The sequence below is a fragment of the Dermacentor andersoni genome, chromosome 1 (genome assembly GCF_023375885.2).
Source record: "Dermacentor andersoni chromosome 1, qqDerAnde1_hic_scaffold, whole genome shotgun sequence".
NCBI lineage: Eukaryota > Metazoa > Arthropoda > Arachnida > Ixodida > Ixodidae > Dermacentor > Dermacentor andersoni.
This window is the reverse complement of record NC_092814.1, coordinates 270,066,944-270,089,805: the sequence shown is the minus strand read 5'-3', so window position 1 is coordinate 270,089,805 and position 22,862 is coordinate 270,066,944. Positions and strand designations below refer to the sequence as shown.

At 48.6% G+C, this 22,862-nt stretch overlaps 2 protein-coding genes across 2 annotated transcripts in view; one reads left to right on the top strand and one right to left on the bottom strand.

The window, feature by feature from the left end:
• Positions 1-22,862, top strand: part of LOC126548494 (cytochrome P450 4V2-like) — a 365,265-nt gene that overhangs the window by 38,266 nt on the left and 304,137 nt on the right. The gene's annotated exons all lie outside the window — the stretch shown is intronic.
• LOC126547626 (high-affinity choline transporter 1-like) overlaps positions 1-22,862 on the bottom strand; it is an 80,177-nt gene that overhangs the window by 29,645 nt on the left and 27,670 nt on the right. Inside the window, exons 6-7 of the mRNA XM_050195527.3 lie at positions 18,675-18,834; positions 16,276-16,420 (exon numbers count right to left, since the gene is read on the bottom strand). Coding sequence (XP_050051484.3) covers positions 16,276-16,420; positions 18,675-18,834 — 305 coding nt within the window. The remainder of the gene's footprint in view (positions 1-16,275; positions 16,421-18,674; positions 18,835-22,862) is intronic.

Genomic DNA, 22,862 nt, shown 5'->3' with positions numbered 1-22,862 from the left:
GGCTCCTCATTCGGGGAACTCCGCTCCCCGGCTGCCGCGCTTTGACAAGCGAGGGCACACACACACACACACGCACACACGAAGACACGTGGCACTGAAACACGCCTGGACACGCTTGGCGGGGAAACGTTGCGGCGGCGTCGCACGGGCCAAAATGTCCGCCGCTTTGAACGAAGCCCCGGCGTCCGTTGCATCCGCGCCGGCATTACCGCGCGTTGTAGGCGAAACGTAACAGACCGCCCCGCCGGGGGAAGGAGATCCCGATGGTCAGGGGACTGCATCCGCTGTCCGGAGGGATGTCGCTCGATGATGCTCATAACCGAAGTCGGGCGTCCTTTGGCGTTTCTTGAGCGCAGGGCACAGAGAAGGCCTCGTTCTCACGTTCAGGTGCACACAGGACACTGCAAAGTGACTTCGGGAGAGTTGACATTTTTGTTCTCGTTTCCGGCAAGCGTTAGAACTACGCCGAAAGTCAACCGCTCAGTCAGCAAGCACGGCACAACCCTCACTAAGCCCTGCCAGGCTCTTTCCCCTTTTATACTGCTGCCTAGTTCCTTACAGTAGTTTAGCAGCACTCAGAACGCTTCCACAAATCGGAAAATTGCACTAGAAAGCACATCATCACTTTGAAACACTACACAAAAGCAATAAGTTAAAAAAAAAATCCTGCCTCAGGAAGAAAAACATCAGTAACAAGCAATTTTGAGGCTGATTCCCACGTTAGGGGCTTCGACTTAAGCCATCGGCGTTACCGTTGAGACTCCCCTTTTTGTAACGCACCTCAAAGGAATATTGTTGCAAAGCGAGGCTCCAGCGCAGGAGGCGGCCATTTTTGGGAGAGATGGTCTGCAGCCATTGGAGAGGGCAGTGATCCGTTTCAATGATAAACCTCGAGCCGGCTAGGTAACATGACAATTTCTGAACGGCCCACACGATACACGCACACTCTTTCTCGGTGGCGCTATACGCCTGCTCACGACTGGTCAGCTTACGACTAGCATACAGGACGGGGTGTTCTACTTCTCCATTTTCCCGTTGGCACAGTACAACGCCCATGCCTCGCTCACTAGCATCACACTGAACAACGAACCCTTTTGTGTAGTCGGGCGATCGTAGCACAGGCTGGCTTGTTAGGGCGCTCTTTAGGGCGCTAAAAGCCCTTTCCTTCGTCTCATCCCAGACGACTGTTTGCGGCTCTGTCTTTCTTAGAGCATCCGTCAAGGGAGCCGCGATATCAGAGTACCTGGGGATGTACCTCTGATAGTAGCCGGCGACACCTAAGAACGACCGAATATCGGTCTTCGTGCGCGGTTGCGGGAAGTCTCGCACAGCGGCCACCTTTATTTCAGAGGGGCGGCGACGACCCCGACCAATCACGTGTCCGAGGTAGACAACCTCGGCCTGTGCTAACTGGCACTTGGGAGCTTTGACTGTCAAGCCCGCATCGCGCAGGCGGGTTAGCACTGCCCGCAAGTGGGCCATATGCTCAGGCCAGGATGCGGAGAATATCGCTACGTCGTCTAGATACGGTAAAGCGAATTCTTGCTGTCCCCGCAACACTTTATCCATGAGGCTTGAAAAGCAGTATGGCGCGTTCTTCAAACCAAAACTCAAAACTTTAGGACGGAATGTCCCCATTGGTGAAATGAACGCCGCATACCTACTAGCCTCTTCTGTAAGTGGAACCTGCCAATAACCCCTGACAAGATCTAGGGTGGAAATAAACTGAGCGCTACTCACTCTCTCAAGGCGCTCCTCGATGTTAGGGATCGGATAAATTTGATCCTTAGTGATGGAATTAAGCCTGCGGTAGTCGACGCAAGGACGAGGTTCCTTGCCCGGTACCTCAACTAAAATCAAAGGGGAGGTATAATCACTCTCACCCGCTTCAATAACACCGAGCTGTAGCATTTTCTTTACCTCAGCCTCCATAATATCGCTCTGGCGGGGTGACACCCGGTACGCCTTGGATCGTACTGGCTCTGGGGAGGTAAGTTCTATGTCATGAGTAAGGACAGAAGTCCTACCAGGCCTCTCAGAGAACAGACCTTGAAACTCTTGTAAGAGCTGGTGTAGTTCGGTTTTCTGCTCAGGCGACAGCGATGCTTTACTTATTAAGTCACTAATGACTTGATCGGTGTCTTTCCTGTTTGTCACTGAGCCTAGTCCCGGAAGCTCGACCGGAAGCTCTTCGGGCACGTTTACCATCATGCACACCACTGCTTCCCGTTGCTTATAGGGTTTGAGCAGATTACAGTGGTAAACTTGCTGTGCTTTCCGCTTTCCTGGCAGACTCACCACGTAGTTAACGTCCGACAGTTTTTGAACAATCCGTGCTGGGCCCTCCCACTGCACGTCGAGTTTGTTCTTTAGCGATGTGCGCAATATCATGACCTCATCGCCCACCTCAAAACGACGGGCCCTGGCTGTCCGATCATAATAAACCTTGGCCCTCTGCTGGGCCTCTGCCATTGCTTCACCGTTCAACAACGTCGGCCCCGCAACTACCGCCTTTGCAGCGAGCTCCCGAACCTTCGATCTGGTTAAGGCCTGAACGCTAGCCTCACCAAACAAAAGCCCCTTCTCGCGCAGGAGGTGATCGGACCTGTTCGAAAATAGGTACGGGTACTGGGGGGGGGCAGCATAGATGACACTGCGGCCTCCGTCTCAAGTGCTCCGAAAGGTCCTTCAATAAGCACTTTTGCTACCGGCAGACACACGCTATGAGCTTCCACTGCTTGCTTGATCCATGCGCACTCGCCCGTGAACATATCGGGTTCTACGTAAGAGGGGTGAACTACATCCATTGTAGCTGCGGAATCGCGAAGCACTCGGCACTCTTTCCCGTTTACGAGGAGGTCTCGCATGTAAGGCTCGAGAAGCTTCATGTTCTCGTCAGTGCTGCATATAGACAAAAACACGACTTGTGTTTTTGTTTCTGGACACTGCGCCGAAAAGTGACCCGGCTTCTGGCACGTATAACAAACGCGCGCTTGCCTCATCTCGAACCGCTTTCTGCGTTCGGCTTCGGTTGCCGCCGTCTCCTTACGTTCGGTCGGACTGCTTTCACTCGCATCCGAACTACGTGTGTCCCCCTTTGCTCTCATGGGCGTGAACTTTGGCCTCTCAAACTTGGAGCCAAATTCACCCTTTTGACCGTCCTTAGCTCCACGAGCCCGACGCGTCACAAACTCCTCGGCTAACTCAGCGGCTCTAGCCACCGTACTAACGTCTGGCCTATCCAAGACCCAGTACCGCACGTTCTCAGGTAACCGACTATAAAACTGTTCTAGCCCGAAACACTGCAGAACTTTCTCGTGGTCACCAAACGCTTTCTCTTCTTTGAGCCACTCCTGCATGTTTGACATAAGCCTGTAGGCAAACTCTGTATATGACTCACTTTTGCCTTTCTCATTTTCCCGAAACTTCCGACGGAACGCCTCCGCTGACAGCCGGTACTTTTTTAGCAGACTCGATTTCACTTTGTCGAAATCCTCTGCCTCCTCTCTCTCCAAGCGAGCGACTACGTCGGCCGCCTCGCCGGGTAGCAAAGTGAGCAAGCGCTGTGGCCACGTTTCCCGAGAGAACCCCTGCTTCTCGCACGTTCGCTCAAAGTTAACCAGGAACAAACCAATGTCCTCTCCAAGCTTAAACGGCCGCATCAGGTCAGTCATTTTGAACAATACTCGTTCTCCTGCACCGTGTGCCTAACTTCCATTACGAGCGCGTTCCATCTCTACCTCGAGACGCTTCATTGCCAAAGCGTGTTCGCGCTCTTCTTTTTCTTTCTGTTCTTTTCGTTCACGCTCATCTTTCTCTTTCTGTTCTTTAAGTTCACGCTCCCTCTCCTCAATGGTCTCAAGGCATTCCGACAGCTCGTCATCCTCAGCTTCTAACTCAAGAATAGCCCTTAGCAGTTCTGGTTTTCTGAGTTTGTCTGAGACATCCAGACCCAACTCTCTTGCAAGCTCCAGCAATTTCGGTTTGCGCAACGACTTCAAATCCACGGCTGCTCTGAATGCTGCTTTCTCTACTGCCTACTATTGTCTTGCCGCAAACTAACCCGGTAGCAACGACAACCACAATTACCAGCTCTGTTTCTAACACTAACAAAAGCCTGGCAAAACTCAGAAGAAGAAAGTCCCGCACTCACCAAACCTCGCAGCCAAGACTTCAGCGCAGTCGTTCCGCTGCAGGCAACCAGTCATCACACAGGGCTCGTTGCGCTGCTCCCGGATGGTCGTTGTGCTGCTCAGCATACAGTCAACCGCATCTCTTCGCTGCTGGCCTCCGTTGTCGCGATCTCACCGCTGGCAACCAGATGTAGGAATCGCACCGCTGCCACCAGATGTTGGAAATCGCACCGCTGGCACGAGTTGATGGGGTCTCGGTGCTGACGCCCGTTATTGCCAATGGGTCGCAAGCCCCAAGGGTAGCGTTGGCCTGGCGGCCTGGGGCACTGGAAGCATCCGAAGGTCCCGGCAAAGCAAGAGAAGACTGGTAACAGAACAACTTGTTTATTCTAACATAGCAAAAGAGCGGCCGGTCAGGTCGACCGAAGTGGAGAGACGGGAGAGCACGTAACTCAACAGTACAAATCGGAGCCTCTCTCCTGGCGTCCGGGGGCAGCTGCTTTTATACTCTCGGCGTCGCGGTCCAAAAGGGAAGGTCACGGGATGAAGGTCACGGGATGAAGGTCACGGGACGGCGGAGCATGAGCCCACGACGGCGCGCACGGTCGAGCCGAGAGACCTGCTGAACCGAGTGCAGTGACGCATCGCCAACCCGCCCACACGACGGCGCGAACGGTTGAGCCGAGAGACCTCCAGGCTCCTCATTCGGGGAACTCCGCTCCCCGGCTGCCGCGCTTTGACAAGCGAGGGCACACACACACACACGCACACACGAAGACACGTGGCACTGAAACACGCCTGGACACGCTTGGCGGGGAAACGTTGCGGCGGCGTCGCACGGGCCAAAATGTCCGCCGCTTTGAACGAAGCCCCGGCGTCCGTTGCATCCGCGCCGGCATTACCGCGCGTTGTAGGCGAAACGTAACAGCGTCTAGAAACAAGCCAGGTGAGCACCGTCATCCGCTAAGACACGCAAGCTAAAATAAAGTATGATTCGTGGAGGAGGAACCGCGGCTCACTGCCTGCCATCATATATATATATATATATATATATATATATATATATATATATATATATATATATATATATATTGTGGGAACGGTGCGGCCCCTCAGTCCACTCCAGCAGTGAGTGAGTGGCAGAACTTTATTGGAGGTTCGGTGAGGACGCGAACCTGTCGCGCACCTGGCTAGTCCCACGTCGGGACCGGCAGGTCTAGCCCACTGGCCCGGTCGCGAGCACGCCGGAGGGCCAGGATTTGCTCGTCTAGAAAAGGGCTACGCAGAAGCGAGTCCCAGTCCTACTTGCTGAACTTGGAGTTTGTCGTCCCGCACTCCCAGAGCATGTGTGCTAGAGCAGGACGGGCAGGCGTCGTCGCGATATACGTCGGGGTAAACTTCGTGTAGAACGGACAAACACGGGTATGCGTTTCCACCCCCACACGGAGTTTGGGGGTTGAAAGACCCTTCTAGACATGTAGAAGAATTTCATAACCTCGTTGTGAGTAGCGAGAGCGTCCCCGTGGCCGTAGGGGGGAGGGGAGTCAGCGCTCCTTACAGAGGAAGCGGGGTCGGTGAGGTCGCGCGCAGCCTCATGAGCAGACTCATTGAGGTTTCGGGGGAGCACCCTCGAGCGACCCTACGTGAGCGGGAAACCAGTGAATGGAATGATGCGTAAGAGCATATGGACTCGAGACGTTAAGATGACTAGCAGTTTGCTTGGTGATACAGCCTTTCTGAAAAGCCCTAACTGCCGTTTTGGAACCGCTATAGATCTCGTACCCACGACTGTCTAGCAGAGAGAGGGCGATGGCGGCTTGCGCTCGGCCACTCCGGGGTCTGAAGTGCGAATTGAGGCGCTATTGGAAATATTGCCGCTGGAGTCGACCACGACGACGGCAAAGGTCTTCCCATCGCTGTACTCCGCGGCGTCGACGAAGCTTGCTCTGATGTCTCGTTGCTTGATCTGTTTGAGGATCGCTGCCGCCCTGCCCTTGCGTCTGCCCTCGTTGTGGAAGGGTTGGACGTTTCGGGGCACAGGGGCCACTTCAAACTTGTCTCGAATGCACCTCGGGATCGGGGTACTGACCATCGGGAATCCCGCAGGGTGGTAACCCAGCTCTTCGAGTCAGGCGAGTGAGTTGCGCGCGTTCTTGGGCTTCGGTAATCCCCTTGGCGGTGTTATGTACCTCAACTTGAGGAGATCCTCGGTATGGGTCCTGATGGGTAGCCCGAGACCCCGCTTGACCATTTTGCGAATGAGAGCGCCGAGCTTGTCTTGCTCCACTCTGAGCCAGTTGTGCATAGAAATAGTGTACGTGAAGTGGCATAGTACGAATGCGTTGATTATCCTGAGGATATTGTTTTCCTTCATTCCTCGGTGCCGGTTTGTGATTCTGCGAACGAGGCGGAAAGCGTTGTCCGTCTTCGCGATGATCTTGCGGAGAGCCGTTCCGTTCACGCCGTTGAATTCGACAAACATGCCCAGGGCCCGAATGACGTCGACCCTGGGTATCACCTCCCCCGTCACAAGTGCGAAGACTGATGTTGCTTTCGGAGACTGGCTTCCAATCTTTGGGTCTGCTTCCTTTCTCTTTTCTGAAAAAGCAGAAGCTCCGACTTGGCGGGGGAGCATCGAAGTCCGGTGGGGCGGAGATACGCCTCGATCACGTCGGTCGCCTCCTGCATGGTTTCTTCGACTCTGCCCTAGCAGCCGCCGGAGCACCAGATGGTGATGTCGTCGGCGTAGATGGCGTGCTTGACGTCCTCGACGCGTGCCAACCTCTCGGAAAGACCAATCATACAGATGTTAAACACTGGCAGAAATGATGGCGCCCTGAGAAGTGCCCCATCCTCCGAGGGGCACATCTTCGGAGCGAAAGTCCTCAGTGCGAAGCTGGGCCTTCCTGTCCGCTAGAAAAGAGCTGACGTAGCTGTGGAATCTGGAACCGAGACCCAGATTCAAAATGGCCGTGACAATGAGGCTGTGGAGCACGTTATCGAAAGCCTTCTCGAGGTCCAGACCGAGCAGAGCGCTGACGTCTCTGGAACGGCCGTCCACGATCTGATGCTTGATTAGTTTCATGGCATCCTGCGCCGAGAGTCCGGCGCGGAAGCCGATAATGTTGTACGTGTAAACCTCGTTGTCTTCTAAGTGCCTGTTGAGCCTGTTGAGGACGACGCGCTCCCTGACCTTGCCGACGCAGGAGGTTAGAGAAATCGGCTTGAGGTTCTCGATGTTCGGGGCCTTGTCGGGCTTGGGAATGAGCACCGTGCAGCCGTCTTCCATTCTGCAGGAACAACGCCGCTCTTCCAGGACTCATTGATCTTGTCGGTAAGAAAGACGATCGACGGGTCGTCGAGGTTTCTCAACATTCTGTTGGTGACTCCGTGCGGACCCGGCGCAGACTTGCGGTTGAGCGCGAAGGTGGCCTATCTGACCTCGGCAATGGAGAAGTCTTCGTCCAGCTCGGGCCCGGCGAGGAGGGCCTCGGTAGTCCAGGAGTTGGGTCGCCGGATCCCCGTCGCGCCGGACGGGCAGGTACTTCGGTATGAGTTCTGAGACGAGTTCATCGACCGTGTGAGACCTGGTGGCTTCGTGAAGGGCCCGGGCCAACATATGCCTCCAATTTGACTTGGAGCCGCTTTCGTCGAGAAGGTGCTTCACCACACCCCAGGACTTGCCGTTGCGCATCTGTCCGTTGATGGATTCCCAGAGCTCGTCCCACTGCTGCTGGCATAGCCCTTTGCAGAGGTCATCGATGACCTTGTTGAGCTCCGAGATCTTCTTTAGGAGTCTGCAATTGAGCCTTTGACCCTTCCATCGGCGGAGCAGGGCGTTTTTGGCCTTGATCAAGTGGGCGAGCCTGCTGTCCATTTGCTCGACGTCGAGATCGGTTTCCACATTCTTGGTGGCCGCGGAAGCGTCATTGCAGATGCCTTTTCACCATTCTTCGAGGATGGCGGGTGCCCTGGCTTTCTCGGGTTCTTTCCGAATCTTGCGAAAATGGTCCCAATCGATGAACGTGAATTCCCTGACCCTACTTCGAGACACCTTGAAGTTGGTCTAGAGAATGTAAGTTGTTGCCGAACTCCATGGCGGTGTTCTCCTAGCCCACGTCCTCGACGTTCCTGACGAAGGCGTGGTCGGGTGTCGAGTCCCGGGTGACGGAGTTCCGATGCGAGTGGGAAAATCCTTGTCAGTGACCAGAGTGAGGTCCATCTCGTTTGGCGCCTTGCCACTCGCTCACTGCTGGCATGGACTGAGGGGCCGCGCCGTTCCCACAATATATATATATATATATATAATCTGCCGCCGTGTGAGTTGATCTATGACAGAGTCAGACAAAGTACGCCACATTATGAAAGGCATTAGAAGAGTCGCCTTCAATGCCCTTGCCATCAAGAACCCTGCTACAATCGCTGACATCGTCACAACGCGAATTACAATCAACTCGCCTTCTGGCGCGGCCTTGAGTGAGGTCATCAGGGATGAACAGGCCTCTCGCCATCAGTCTCGTCCGCTACCAACGTACGCGCAAGTCGCTACCTCGCGTCACACGCACGCACGCACGCACGCACGCACACGCACACGCACACGCACACACACACACACACACGGTTCCCATCAATTTTAGAATTAGACAACATTGTTTATTCTCATAGCAATTTACATCATTGGAAAGATGAAACATTGCTCTATTTTTCTACATAATTGCTATCTTTTTTTATGCATTTTTGTAGACGGTGCTCCAATTTCTGTATCCCAATGTCGTACAGCTCCGCCGTCAAACCGCTGAGGAAGCGTTTCACCTCTTCTTTGACTTCGTCGCTCCGGAAGCATTGGCCACTCAAATGTTCCTTTAACTTGGGGAACAAGTGATAATCACTAGGCGCGAGGTCGGGACTGTACGGTGGGTGGGGCATGACGGGTTTGACGGGTTTGACGGGAGACGTGAGGTCGGGCGTTGTGAAGCAGGTTACACCGGCAGGCAATCTTCCTCGCCGGCGGTTCTGGATAGCTCGCCGCAGTTTTCTTAGTGTTGCACAATAACTGTATGAGTCGATTGTTGTCCCACATTCAATGAAATCGATCAGCAGTATTCCCTTACGATCCCAAAAAACACTGGCCTAGACTTTGCCAACATAAGGAGTTTGTTTGAACTTCTTTGCGGCTGGTGACTCTGGGTGGCGGCACTGTTTCGATTTTTGTTTCCTTTCGGGAATGAAATGAAACACCCACGTTTCGTCTCCCGTAACAATGGAGTCCAACAATCCTTCCTTACCTTCTTGACACTTTTGAAGAAACAGGCGAGCACAGTCAAGGCGTTTGTCCTTGTGATCTGATGTTAATAGCCACGGTACCCATCGAGCACAACACTTGTGGTACCCGAATTTTTCAGTCAAAGCTATTTATACTCTGCCGTAAGAACTCTTAGGAATCTGAGAAACAAGTTCACAGACGGGGATCCTCCTGTTTTGAAGTACTTCATGTTGGACCATTTTGATAACCGCCTCCGAAACTGACGGTCTTCCACTCCCTTCTTCATCGTGGACTTCCTTCCGGCCGGCACTAAACTCCCTGCACCACTTTCGGACGTGTTGAACGGACATACACTTGTCACCATACAGCTCTGTCAACTGACGATTAATATCCACGGGTGGAGTCCCCTTGGCGTGCAAAAAGCAAATTACGGAACGAATATCGCACTTGGCAGGTTCAACGATGGGAACCTCCATATCGGACGGCTACGGATCCAAGAATGAGCAGCGCAGCGGAGCGTGGCCGGGGGTAATCGAGAGTGGGGGAACAGCCGCGCGCAGCAGTGTTGCCGGATTTCGCCTCGCACCTTCCCGTGTGCCTGGAGCTCTTTGGGAACCTTATTTCTGGATCAATCCTCGTACAAACGGTATAGCGGCGCCTTTGTTGTGTGGAGATGTACATAGCTTCTGTATTCTGTTGCATGTGTACTGTTCTTCAGCAGCAGCTATATAATTCTACAAACGCCAATACTAAACCTTAGCATTCATTTTATAATCCGTGCTCGCTTGTTCCGGAACACGACAGATTGCTAGTCTGCTCAACATTAAACCCTTTCTTACACACTTTCAAAGTGCATCGCCAGGTTTAAGAAGTACAACAGGACAAACCGCACAAGTGTGCGATATGCCTAATGCGGCCGCAGTATAGCGGCAACATTTGCTCATTCTATGCCTTTCAGGGAACTGCGTCGCTTCTTGACATACCTGTCATGTTAAAAGCACATGGTATGCCAAGGCTGTAGTAGCCAGGAAAGATTTTCGGGAGGGGTCTTGCGGGAGCAGCTGCGGCCATTTTGAAAACTCCCCCTGTCTTTGCGCATGAAAATCACTGGCATACGGGTTGTTTTATTTTATCGTTAACGCAATTTTGAAAAAGCATCTGTGTCATGTAAGACAGTTCTACTCCTTGAGCTAGATTACATTCAGAGGCACACATTATTTGCACAAGAAATGACAACGAATATTTGACTAATTAACACTTCTTGGCTAATTAACCCTTAAACTAATTCGATTATAGCACATGTTGCACTTCACGAATTGTAACCGGTGACTTTTAAAGTCATATTCACTTGGAACGAATTCTGAGGATTACACCAGGTTGGGGATATGGGCTCCCAAAGTTTGCTACGAAATGCATTGGTGTTCCAGTAATGTTTGAGCTTCAATGCAGTTAAACAAGTTTTCTTAAAAATCTAAGTGCAACAACAGTGAATTATACGGCTATTTCAAAATTTGTTCCAAGTGCATATGCCCTGTGGAATCACTGTTTTCAATTCGTGTATTGCAATGTATAAGCTCTAAAGTAATTGAAAAGTTAATGAGTGAAATTGTTAAAAATATTCAGATATATGTGTTGACTTCCTGTGTATGTATACATCTTCGAGCAGTCAAGCTCAATAAGTAGATTTATTCTAAATTATAGAGGCAATCTTTAAAAATTCTGTTAAAATAAAACACCCTGTATAATACTGTAAACATATTCTGCACTTTTACAGCTTCATATAATGAAATAACGTCATCAAACAGCCTATTTTTATATCCAGGACGAAGGTCTCTCAGAGATTTCAAATTACCCCTGTATTGCGCTGATTCCAAGTGGCACCCGAAAATTGCCGAGTTTCACCACCACACCTAATTTTCTGCCGTGCTCGACTGCGCTTCGCTTCCCTTGGCCCCAATTCTGTAACTCCAATAGACATCTGGTTATCTGCCCTACGCATTACATGACCTGGCCAGCTCCATTTGCTCCCCGTTTGCTCTATGATCCACATCGCCATGATCCACATCTTAACGTTAATCGCAATTAAATTAATGACATAAAAGTTATAAAAAGTACCTCTCCCCAACGATAATTTTGGAGGCTGTCAGAATCTCCTAACCCTCCCCCTGGTTACAACCCTGTAATATACAATATTAAAACAAATCTAGAGCAGTATTCTGCGCCTGCAGCTGGATCCTTTGCACTGCTACGTTACGCCCAAACATGCGAGGCAAACTAACACAAATACTACGTCGGCTAGCTGAGTGCAGGACTTGCTATACGGCGCAGCTGCTTTAAGCGGGAATGTAGGTTAATAGATCTCTAGCTTTGATCGACATAGTGAAACTGGGGCCCTACTATATGTCACAGCTGCCTGGGAGAAGCACCGCGATGTACATGTTGTGCCTGAACGTACCTTGAGGGCAGACTGAACTGCGTGCACTGCTCGGATTGTGGAAAACGTGGGCTGCAACATCCGGTGCTGCGGTTGTTGCTGAGAGGCCGTCACGCTTGTGCATGCCTTTCAGGAGCATGCCGGCGCATATGCATCGTCGCTATATCGCGTGTGATTGTTCTCTTCGCGTTTTCATCTCTGGCACTGCTGAAGAATTGTTCGGTGCACAATTTTCTGCAATGGAACTTTGGCATCCGCGTCACAGTAGAACAAACAAACAAACAAACAAACAAACAAACAAACAAACGGACGGACGGACGGACGGACGGACTCATACGGGTTTTCTTTGTAAATTCCTATTACTCTCAGGCGGATGAAAGTTCAAACTTTCTTTTTCATGAAACTTTCTCCACCGAACAAATTTAAATGTAATTCGCTTGACTATAGTTACACCCTGTTGCAAAAGAGTTCTATACAGACGCTTGTTGTGTAAACAGCGTTACTAACTTATACGCCCAACAATATGTGTGCTGGAGGAAGGCTAAAAAACAACAACAACAACGGTTCTTTTTAATCTCTTTCTGCTGTAAGACTGCACTCGTATAATAGTGAAATGCTTCGTCCTTCGATCAGTGAATGGCCCTATCATAACGTGTACTGCAAGAAGCGCCTGAGTCGAAGCTCCTTCGTGAATAAAAACAAAACTCTTGTCGTGAGTCCAGTTAAACGTGGTGGCCCTTCAACTGCCTCTGCAAAGAATCAACAGACTAAAAAAAAAAAAAGAAAACATGCGAGGTTTTCTTTTCCTTTTTCTTTTGCTCGACAACGTTTTTGCTCAAACGTTCACTCGGTAGTTTCGCCGGGTTTCGAGTTTCAAAGCACGGTGAATTCAGCTTCTTCAGCCACGCCAGCCAGAGCACGTTACGAGACGTATCTCACAGAACGTGACTGCTCAGAGAAAGAAAAGCCTGAGCGACAAACGTGTTGATACAAGCGTCAGGCATTGCGGGTCCAGCTCTGTAGAGACCCCTCGTGAGTTTAAAAGTCCGAAGTGGTAAGATTAATTTATTAATTATTAATTACGAGACATCGGGACAAGGTAATACTAACAGATGAAATGGACAGCTGTCGAATTTATTTAGGGATTTCTTTCCTAGATTCTTTGAATGACGAATATCTAAGCGAACTATCTAGTTTTTCACATTTCAGCACTTTAATGAAAAAAAAAAGAGTACTTGGAACACCCGATGTGCAACATAAGTGGGGCAACGTTCAGTGGCTGAGTTCGACGATTTGTGCGCTCGAAAAGATATGTCAACGAAGTTGATACGTGTATGACGGAGGACGTATGAACAACCTCGTGCAGCATGACAAAGTATTCTGATGAGCGCCTCAGAGCTAGAGACTGTATAGGGATGGATGATGACCGTGCGATGACAGGGAAAAGTGGCGATCATATATAGGTTGAAGATAAATCTGGGTGCTTTCTTCTAGACGGGCTGGAGTTGTTTTACACAACAGTGGAAAAAACCAGTTCCAAAGTCAACCTGTTGCTGTTATATCATCTTGTTGTCAGTCGTATATTCAATGCTCATGTTTCCGAGGCCCAATCCATTGCAAGCTTCGTCCTTGAAATCATTTTGATGAATTGAGCGTATATGTTTTCGCGCTTTAATATACACTTTCACAAACGTCGTTTGCTGATGCTAACGCTCTTTCCACCTCTGTGCTGGAAAACAGCAAGTCGAATACCTTTATAATTTCTTTTGCGATAACATTTCTGCGCTCTTTCGTGACGTCGGCTGTTTCAGTTAAGGAAACGGAGAGACGGCGTGAGCATAGCATCACAGGTATGACGAGACAAAAGAAGACACTAGCTGATGGTATCCGGCTATAGTATAGGAATGAAACAGCCAACTACAAGATTGAAAATCAAACGCGACGCTGCACGGTGTTATCTTCAGTGCAGAGGTTAAAAAGCATGAGGAAAATTGCTAGCTAGTACATACTGCGCTCCTGTTGACTTGTATTGGTTAAGTGTGGTGCTAATTGTCACCCTAGTCACTGCGTGGAGCTTTCCGGTAAGATGATTGCGCAGATATTGTGGGTTCGCTGCATTCGCGATGGCGGGTGTACTCTCACCCATGGACGATCGATACCGGCCGCAAGAGATGCAAGGGTAATCATACGCATAAAGAAGACGCAGGGACTACGGGAATACTTTCGAGATGTTCTAGTGTTCGTGTGTGCATATAGAATAACCGAAATGGGGAAAAGGAATGGGGGCAAATGAAAAAAAGAATGCACAAGGGCTCGACGCCGAAGAGGAGGCGCGTAGCAGATACATGGTATATATACGTATAGGCTTTCTTGCCTTCGGGTTTGTTAATTTTCGGGATTCGGGGGGTAAAAATCGGCTGTTATTTTTAAAGAGGAAATCCGCGGAGAAATAGGCGGTTTTCTTTTCTGGCATGGAAAACCGGGAACAAATCGGGCATTTTGTGGTGCGATTGGCCGAAGTTAAAAAATTATGGGCTTTTTTACGTGACAAAACCACGATCTGATCATGAGGCGCGCCTTAGTGGGGGGCGCCGGAATAATTTGGACCACCTGAGGTTCTTTAACGGGCACCTAAATGTATGTACACGGGTGTTTTCGCATTTCGTCTCCATTAAAATGTGGCCGCCGCGGCCGGGATTCGACACGACTTCGTGCTTAGAAGTTCAACACCATAGCCACTAAGCAGCCCCGGCGGGTAGGTTCCCCGAAGTTCGAAATTTTCCTGGTAACTTTTACATACGATCAGCACAAGAAATAGTATCTCTTTGGACGCTAACATGCCATTTAAAAAAGTGAAATCACTCACAGGAACATGTAATGGCAAATATATAGCTGTCCGCAAATTATGTGACGAACTCATCTGTAGAAATGCTTGTTTTTCTGACATGAATATTTTATTTAATAGAAATGGCATTAACAAAAACAACAAACTGAGACAGGTTGGGCGATCCCTTCGTTAATTTATTCTGTGAATTTGTGAATTTTTTTAGCTCAGGAAGAATAGAAAAACTCAAAAGCGCACACGGGAATGTTTCGCAGGAGGTGTGATGCTTTTCATTATCCTACAAGCTATTGTCAACGTACGTTATCATGCGCATTGTTGCTTATTAGGGATGGCCGACTATTGCTTTAATTGATTAATGATTAATCATTCATCATTTAGACTATAATCGATTATTCGCTTTGGATGCAGAGTTTTTCATCGTATAATTGGTTAATTGAAATTTTTGCCGGGCACTTTTAAAAAGGTTGAAACACGGTTATCTACTTTTGTAGGACCCCATTTTAATGTTTGAGAGGTGGAACTAACTTTGAAACACAATTGTATAAATGTTTAATAAAGGATAATATATACCTTGCTAAATAATAAATATAGTTCGCACTACTGGCTTTTCAAAAGATAAACAATATATGTTATAAGATGGCACTTAGTGTAGAATTAAATAAGATACATGACACAAGTGAATCCCTGTACAGTAATAAGAAGAATGGCAAAGGTGAAAGGTGAATTGAGAAGAAAAACAAAAGCGCGAAAGAATCAGGGACGCGACGAGTGCCCAGGAGAAGCGCAAGTCCTACGTACTCGTTCTCGTCCTTGTTTCTCTCGCGCTTCTGTTTTTGTTCTCCATTATGAACCAAGTCGCCCAAGAAAATGTTCCGTAAGGTCAAGTAAAAGTGAAATACGGAAGAAATTGCAATATGCGCAGGGGATAAGAATATATATATATATATATATATATATATATATATATATATATATATATATATAATACATAAGCATGCAAAACGTGAGCAAAGCGTAGGTCGCCTTGAAGAAGACAAGTCCACTTGTCGAAACGTTGGCTCCTGCATTCACCTTGTTCACGTTTTGCTCATCGTCTTGTATTTCCATCTCTTTTCCCTAAGCATGCAAGGAATTATGTCTCGCGCGCCAGTACCAAGTGTTCGCTCGCCTCTCCTACCGCTGTTCCTCACTCCAGCGTTCTCGTAGCGAATTCCCGAGTGAGATCATGTTTGCCTCTGCACCCGTGACCCCACAATTGTTAATTCAGTTAGTAAGCGAATGTTTATAGCAATTTATACGGTCGATAAAACTACTAAGCTTACATCGTATAGCTGTGTAATGATATGCTGGTACAATCAATGGTTCGCTTTCCGGGTGAAACTGCGACTTCTTTTTTTTCTTCACTGTTATTTTTCTTCAATATTCATAATGCCTGAGTGGTGAATTTGGTATTTCGGGACAGCCAGCCTGCAAAGAAGCCTAACGTATAATTTTTTTTTACATAACCAAGAAAAAAGAAAGAAGAATATGCTAGTGTTGCGGTGAGCTGGGCGCCGCATTTCACCGCGGCGATCGAAGAAGTAAATGTGCTGCTACTCACGAGTCCGATGAAAATGAATGAAAGCTGGACTACGTCGGTGTAGGCGACCGAATAGACGCCCCCAGTGACAGTGTACAGCACGGCCACGGCCGCCGACACGCCTATGGACACACGGCCGTCCAGCCCGGTCACCACGCTCAGGGTGCTGCCTGCGAAACACGGCCGCAAGAGCTAGAGGCTGTAACGCCAAGCTGCGCGCTTGCTGGTGCAGAACGTGCTTCGATGCAGTACAACACCATCGTTTTAGTCCGAATTTCTCATTCCAAAATCAGGTTTGCGCTGCACCTTACAAGGTTGCTAACGATGTTGTAAATGCTTATGGCGTAATTCACTTATAAGAGACACCTCGCCGTCCTCGCGTCAGAATTATGGATGTGAAGCCAAGCAGGAAGACGGTTTTCCGAACCAACCTGGGAAGTGGCAAGGAGTCGCACATTCCTGTAGTTCCCGGAGTAATATATATATATATATATATATATATATATTCTTTGCTGTGCACAGAGGAGTATCGTTTAGTGATAACCATTGAATGTTTTTTTTTTTTTATGTGTTCAAGGTCGCGGCCAGACGCTGTCTTCTTTGGACGCTACAGAGGCAGATGGGAAGTCATGCTGGTCAATTTAAGCAAACATTACGTTTTACATTCTTAGGGAAAAAAAAGCCCGTAAAATAACCCATTCACTGCTTCAGTTGCTCATTTATTTGTGCCCGAGAAGCAACTGTTTACGAGTAGCAAGAAATGTCCAAAGCTGGCATGAATCTGAAGTTGGTGGAGATGATATACCAAACTTGACCACTGGTCTCTTGTGCCGTGTGGTGACAACGTTAACGCATTATTCTTGTGGACTGCTTCTTCTTGCGTTATGCCTTTCTCCCCATACATAACCGTATACATAATGACCTTTAGCAAATATATAGTCCATAGTTTTATGGGACTGCGCAGAACACCCAGGAGCTCACAGATTTCACAGCTGGCGTAGAAATCACGGCTATAAATGTCGACGCGGAAGTTCTCCGTGACCTTCTGCACAGTAATCGACATGTGCGCTCAGTTGCACGCATGCTTTGGTGCCTTGGTGGCGTTTGTCGCATGCTCCGTTTCATTCAGGTATTTCGCATGAACCGCATGAACTTTTCTAGCGGTATAAAACGACGATGAACGTCCCTGCGATCACTGTTAATTGAATGCAGAGTGCAGAACAGTGTTAGTGATTACAACACAAGAGAAATAGTATAAGGTGCACTGGTTACTAAAGATAACGTTGGCGTAATAGTTCTGCGGAAACCCGCCATGCGGAGAGAAGTAATCATTAAAGGGAAAAATCAGACATCCACCCGTTCGTAGCAATTGCTACAAAGGAAACCCATACGGGTTCCTCGAAAGAAAAGCCTCGCAATTGAAGAAAAATTCGTCTTGGTCCGGCACTCGAACCCGTATGGGTTTCCTTTGTAGCAATTCCTACGAACGGGTGGATCACTGATTTTCCCTTTATTAAAAGATACCGTTAGTTCATTAACATTCCATCTGTGCGCATCCTTACGCGAAAATGAATCGTCCTTTCTTATTAAGGCATTCAGGAACGCACATTCCATATTTCGCTGTTTTGTGTGCCAGCAAGTGTATTTATGCGCGTCGCTTTCACAAATAAAAATCAGTTGATAGTATCGTTGTGTTTCGTCTCTTTTGCTGTCACTCGCGCCTTAATAGCGAAAAAAAAAATCGTCCAAAAGTCAGCCCTGTTGATGCTCCCGCACAGCATAGTAACACGCTTACTTGTTTATCTTTATCGGGTGGCCGCGTCTCACCGTGTAACGAATGTTATCGCTCAGCGCAGGACAAGCTTGTATGTATCGAAAGTTTATCGAATGTAATCGATGGTTCTATCCGCTGTCTGCTGTCACCGAGCATTGTGTAATTTGATTGCCTGTATGCTCGACGCGAATTGTGTAGTACTTCCTGGAAGGCACGTGGGCACCAGCGATTACTCTGGAACCTTCGATGACTCACGTATAAAAGCCGACGCGATTGCCGCGCGACTGGCCGCTCGAGGCACTGTACGTGTATTCGCGGGCTTCTTTCATGCTCGCAAAAACTTTTATGTAGCACGTATTGAGCAACAGAAAACTCTATCGGGAGTTTTTCACGTTGTTCTACAATTTTCGCATGGACAGTTTTAATCTAACTATAATATTTGAGAAGTTGAATAATTAATTAGGACTAATTATGCTGATGCTGTAGCAGTGCAGTGCTAGCCAATGCTGCTGCAGCTAGCCGCCGCCGCCGCCACCAGCATGCAGCAGCAGTAGCGGCGGCGGCGGCGGCGGCGGCGGCGGCAGGTGTAATAGTAGAAGGAAAAGGCAATGAAAGTTCGCACATCCGAGCGCAATGCACGTCTCACGCACCGAGTGCGTTGAAGATGGACCCGCACCAGCAGACCTCTCCCACGAGTGCGGGCAGGAACAGCAGGCTGGCCATGGTGTCACCGTATGTCTCCTGCAGTGGGTCCATCATGGTCACATATCCCGCACGCCACACGGGGCCCGCGATGAACAGGCCACCTGCACGGACAGGACACGCACTTACAGCAGCCAGACGCTGCTCCAGCGTGTTACATTTGTATAGAGCAGCTCTTGCTGGCACACGCGCGATATGTGCTTTGAAATATATGTTTGTCTAAAGGCGCGCAGTCGATATATTCCACGACGCATGGGACGGGGACGCCGCTGTAGGGAAATGGTAATTTGATCGATTGTATACGGCATATGGGTGCTCCTCGCATTTTTTGGATGAACACTGAGCCCTGATTAAAGAACAGGTTCAACTAATTAAATTAAAGCCAGGTTGCCTATTGCGGCAGTTGATTCGCCAGGTGTATACGGGAGCGTGATCTCAGTGTGTAAAATACGAAGCAAGTCGTGCTGCGGCAGTGCACTCATGGATTTTCTCATCCTCACAGTGTATACACAGGCCCCGCACACTCTCAAGTTCAACAAATGGCCACAGAGGGCGAAAAATCAATCGAGGCGCGTTTCAGCGTAAGCGCGCAAGTGGAGCTACTGTAATTTGGTCGAATACTTTAATTTGTGCTTTCTCTGCTAGGGGCGCTGAACATGCAGAATTTTTTAATTTACACAAACCATCGACATGAACAATCGAGGTGTCTAAGGATGCTTTTTTACCTCAGGCAAATAGGCAGTTGATTTTGTTTTAATTTGATTGTTGAAGCTGCTTTTTAGTGATAGCGTCAAGGTTTTTGTGCTCGATTAACCACCGACAGCCGACAGCCTATTGTTATCGATGTGTTTCCTGGCCGTTGGCGTTCGAATACTACGGCGGTAAAACATTTTCGAAAGCATGCTGGTTTCGTCTGCGAGTCATTACATAGACTTGCTGTAAAAAGGTCTACTCTTGGCAAAGAATAGTGCCTCATTTTGTTTAGGCGTCGATTATCATAATGAATGCGGCGGAGGTTGAGGGAGTACGCTTGAAGGTACGTTTTTATGCCATTGATCTCCATAACACCGTAAGTACGCAAACCGATGTCACAGAACACCCGATGCATCATTGTGTGTTCTCCGTCATCGCTTGTTTGCTGTATGCCTACTAATTCTTTATTTCTTCGAGTGTTGTGTCCTCCTTTTGTCCTTGTTCTCTTGTGCTTCACTTACAGTATGTCGTTCCGTCAACTGTAATGCGCATTTGCAAAACCAATACGTTTGATAAGACACAGTGGTTATCATAATTTCACTACACGTGTATTAAGCTGGCACATATGGTTCAGATACAGATACCTGTATGCGAACTTGCACGACGTTGATGCGGAGATTAGGATAATTATGACACCCGTAAGGAAGAGGCAGCTGACGGCCGTATAAGCTGTTGCGTTCTTTCCGCCAATTTACCCGGCCTGGTAGTGCTGTAAAGATGATGTATAAAAGTGACACGCGGTGACAGGGAAATTATTATACTTAGCAGCCGACCGTACGTTTTGTAGCTTAGGTCTTCTTTCTTGTGCGTTTGTGCTACCCTTATTAATGAGCCATTTCTCGACTATGTTCTTGACTATGTAACCGCGTTTGTGTGGATGCGTAGACGTGTGCTTTTTGTTGTACTTGTACAATGCAAATAAAATATTTTCAGGCTTACTCAATCTTTGGTGTCGTGTGCGTTTATTCCAGTCGAGGCCATCGTGCCACCTGGAAACCGCATTCTGTCAGTAGCCCTACACGAAATGCAACAGCTGGAGCGCGGCGGCACAATTTAACTCAGGGTAACGGCGGCGTATTAAACGAAAAACCGCTCGCGATGCCCTTAAAAGTCAGTTCAGAGTGTGCCTTAACTCGATATGACTCAGCGCTACATGTATTCTGCTGCGCCTCGATCGTGCTCCCGCCAGTTTCGTTGCTGTGTAGCAAACGTAGCGGGCGCTACGTTTGCTACACAGCAACTAAACTGGCGGGAGCACGATCGAGGCGCAGCATCCAGAAACCCAGTAAAGCTACAGAACACCTGGTAAAGCGTGTGCAAAACCCCGTTTCCGTTTCCTGTTGTACAGCGCCACCTGTGGTCGCATACTTTAGTTCACGACGCCACCGCTACGCTTATTTCCGTAGCACTGTGGAAGGTACAGTTTCCCTTCTCTAAGTTTGTATAGGTGTTCTGTGGTATACATACGTTCCACAGTTAATGAGGTCACCGTCATCGTCATTGCATGGCGGAACATCCTCGGATCTTAGGAGCGCCATCCGAAGTGCGGACTGTAAGCCCACTCGTGCCGAATCATATAGCTAAACTTTCGGACCAACCAGAGCATGGGTTAAGGGCATTGAAATTATAGAGGGGTACTAATATGGTGGCTAGAGGAGATGTTTACCGACCGACCCGTCTTGAGTATAGTTCACTATTTCTCGGCATCATCACGCAGAAATGGCGCTGTGGTTAGTAGAACGGTTCTGTGCTGCGCGTGTCCTCTGGTACTTGTGGCATACGGCGCCCAACAAATAAATCATACAGATTGAAAAACTGTCAAGTGTAGTCACTGGTTTGTGCAGTGAGGAGCTACGCGTCCCTGTTATTGCGCGTTTAGAAGTTGCTAAAAGATGTGGAAGCTTCTACAACGAAAATGTGAGCGGCAATGTTAGAGGAAATTAAAAAAAAAGATCAACCATGCATATTTATTTCTTCGATCTGAATTGTAAGTCAGCGGGCTTGAAATAGCACTGTTCCCAATCCAACAAGAGCAGCAACGGAAAATACTTAGTTAAGTGCGAAGAGCACCTTTAAGAACCGTTATCCTCAAGCGCGATTTCACCCATGTGGTCGACTAAGAGAGGTTTCACAAAGATGCAGTGATATGAAGCTTCCGCTCATCTTTATAATGTGATGCCCGAGAAAAGAACATAGACATATTCTTAAATTGTGACCACACAACGTGATTAAGACCGCTAGCACTCATAGAAATCACAGCAACAAGCTGCGAATCAAGCCTGTACCGATTGTGACGACTTCATTTCTGTCCCGGCGTTTGCGGAGCTCGTCAGCACGTACGTATGTCAATAGCCTCATGCTCACCGGATCCCGCAGTGGAAGATTCTACGGCTCCCGCGTTTTCTGTTTGTGCAAAATTAGAGTGTAACGTCATCCTCAATAAGATTCAATTGGAAGCGGGTTTATTTTTATGCGAGGAACCAACGGCTACACCAGGCACGTAGAGGGGGGGGGGGGGGGGGCCTCCCGAAATTAAGCGGCATACTGCCCCCCTCCCCCTCCCCCTACTCGCGCCACCACTCCCCACTCACATTCCTAAAGCGCCGCCGAATTAATCTTGAGACTTGACAGCGATTTGGCGGTCAACATTTTGCTGCCCTTTTCACTCCTTTTGGATGACTGTAGTTGTCGGCATCTTCTGGGGTTAAGGCCAGTTTTCTCATCGATTCGGCGCCCGAGCGATTAACTCGAGATGCGTTCAGTTGTCACCATCTATTGCAACGATCTCGCGCATAACTGTTGCTCCGTTAGATCAACCTTCTTTGTTTAGACTGATCCAGGAACCAGGAAAGGGGTTCACTTCGTAGTAAGCTGGTCTGTATACTCGTGGAACGAGTTGCGGCCGGAGACAATGCCAGATGCGTTTAACTTTTCCTTTTGCTTCATTACTTCCTCGAGCGACGGCTGGCCGCGATGCTGGCATATCCTCGGAACCATATACCTGTCATACATGTTAGATAAGGTTGAAAATAAAATCATGCCAAACAGTGTCCAGAATCAAACCCTGCAATAACCGTTAAGCCCATAAGGAATATGAATGTCACCCGTTACCTCGCCTGGTTTTCCCCTAATTTTACAGCATTTTTCATGCAAAATTGGCAACTGGAAACAAGAGTTGCAAGGAGTTGAGAAATTAAGCGATCTACTAAGGGAGAAAGCCGAGGCAACTGCCAAACAGGAAGGACAAATGAAAATTAACAAATTTAACCATTCCTTGTGAAACTATTTATGGATCAACATCTTTTTCTTTAAAAAGGAAGTAGAGAGAACGCCGCCAGAAGTGGAGAAGGATTCCGTGTTTTTTGAATGACGCTTCTAC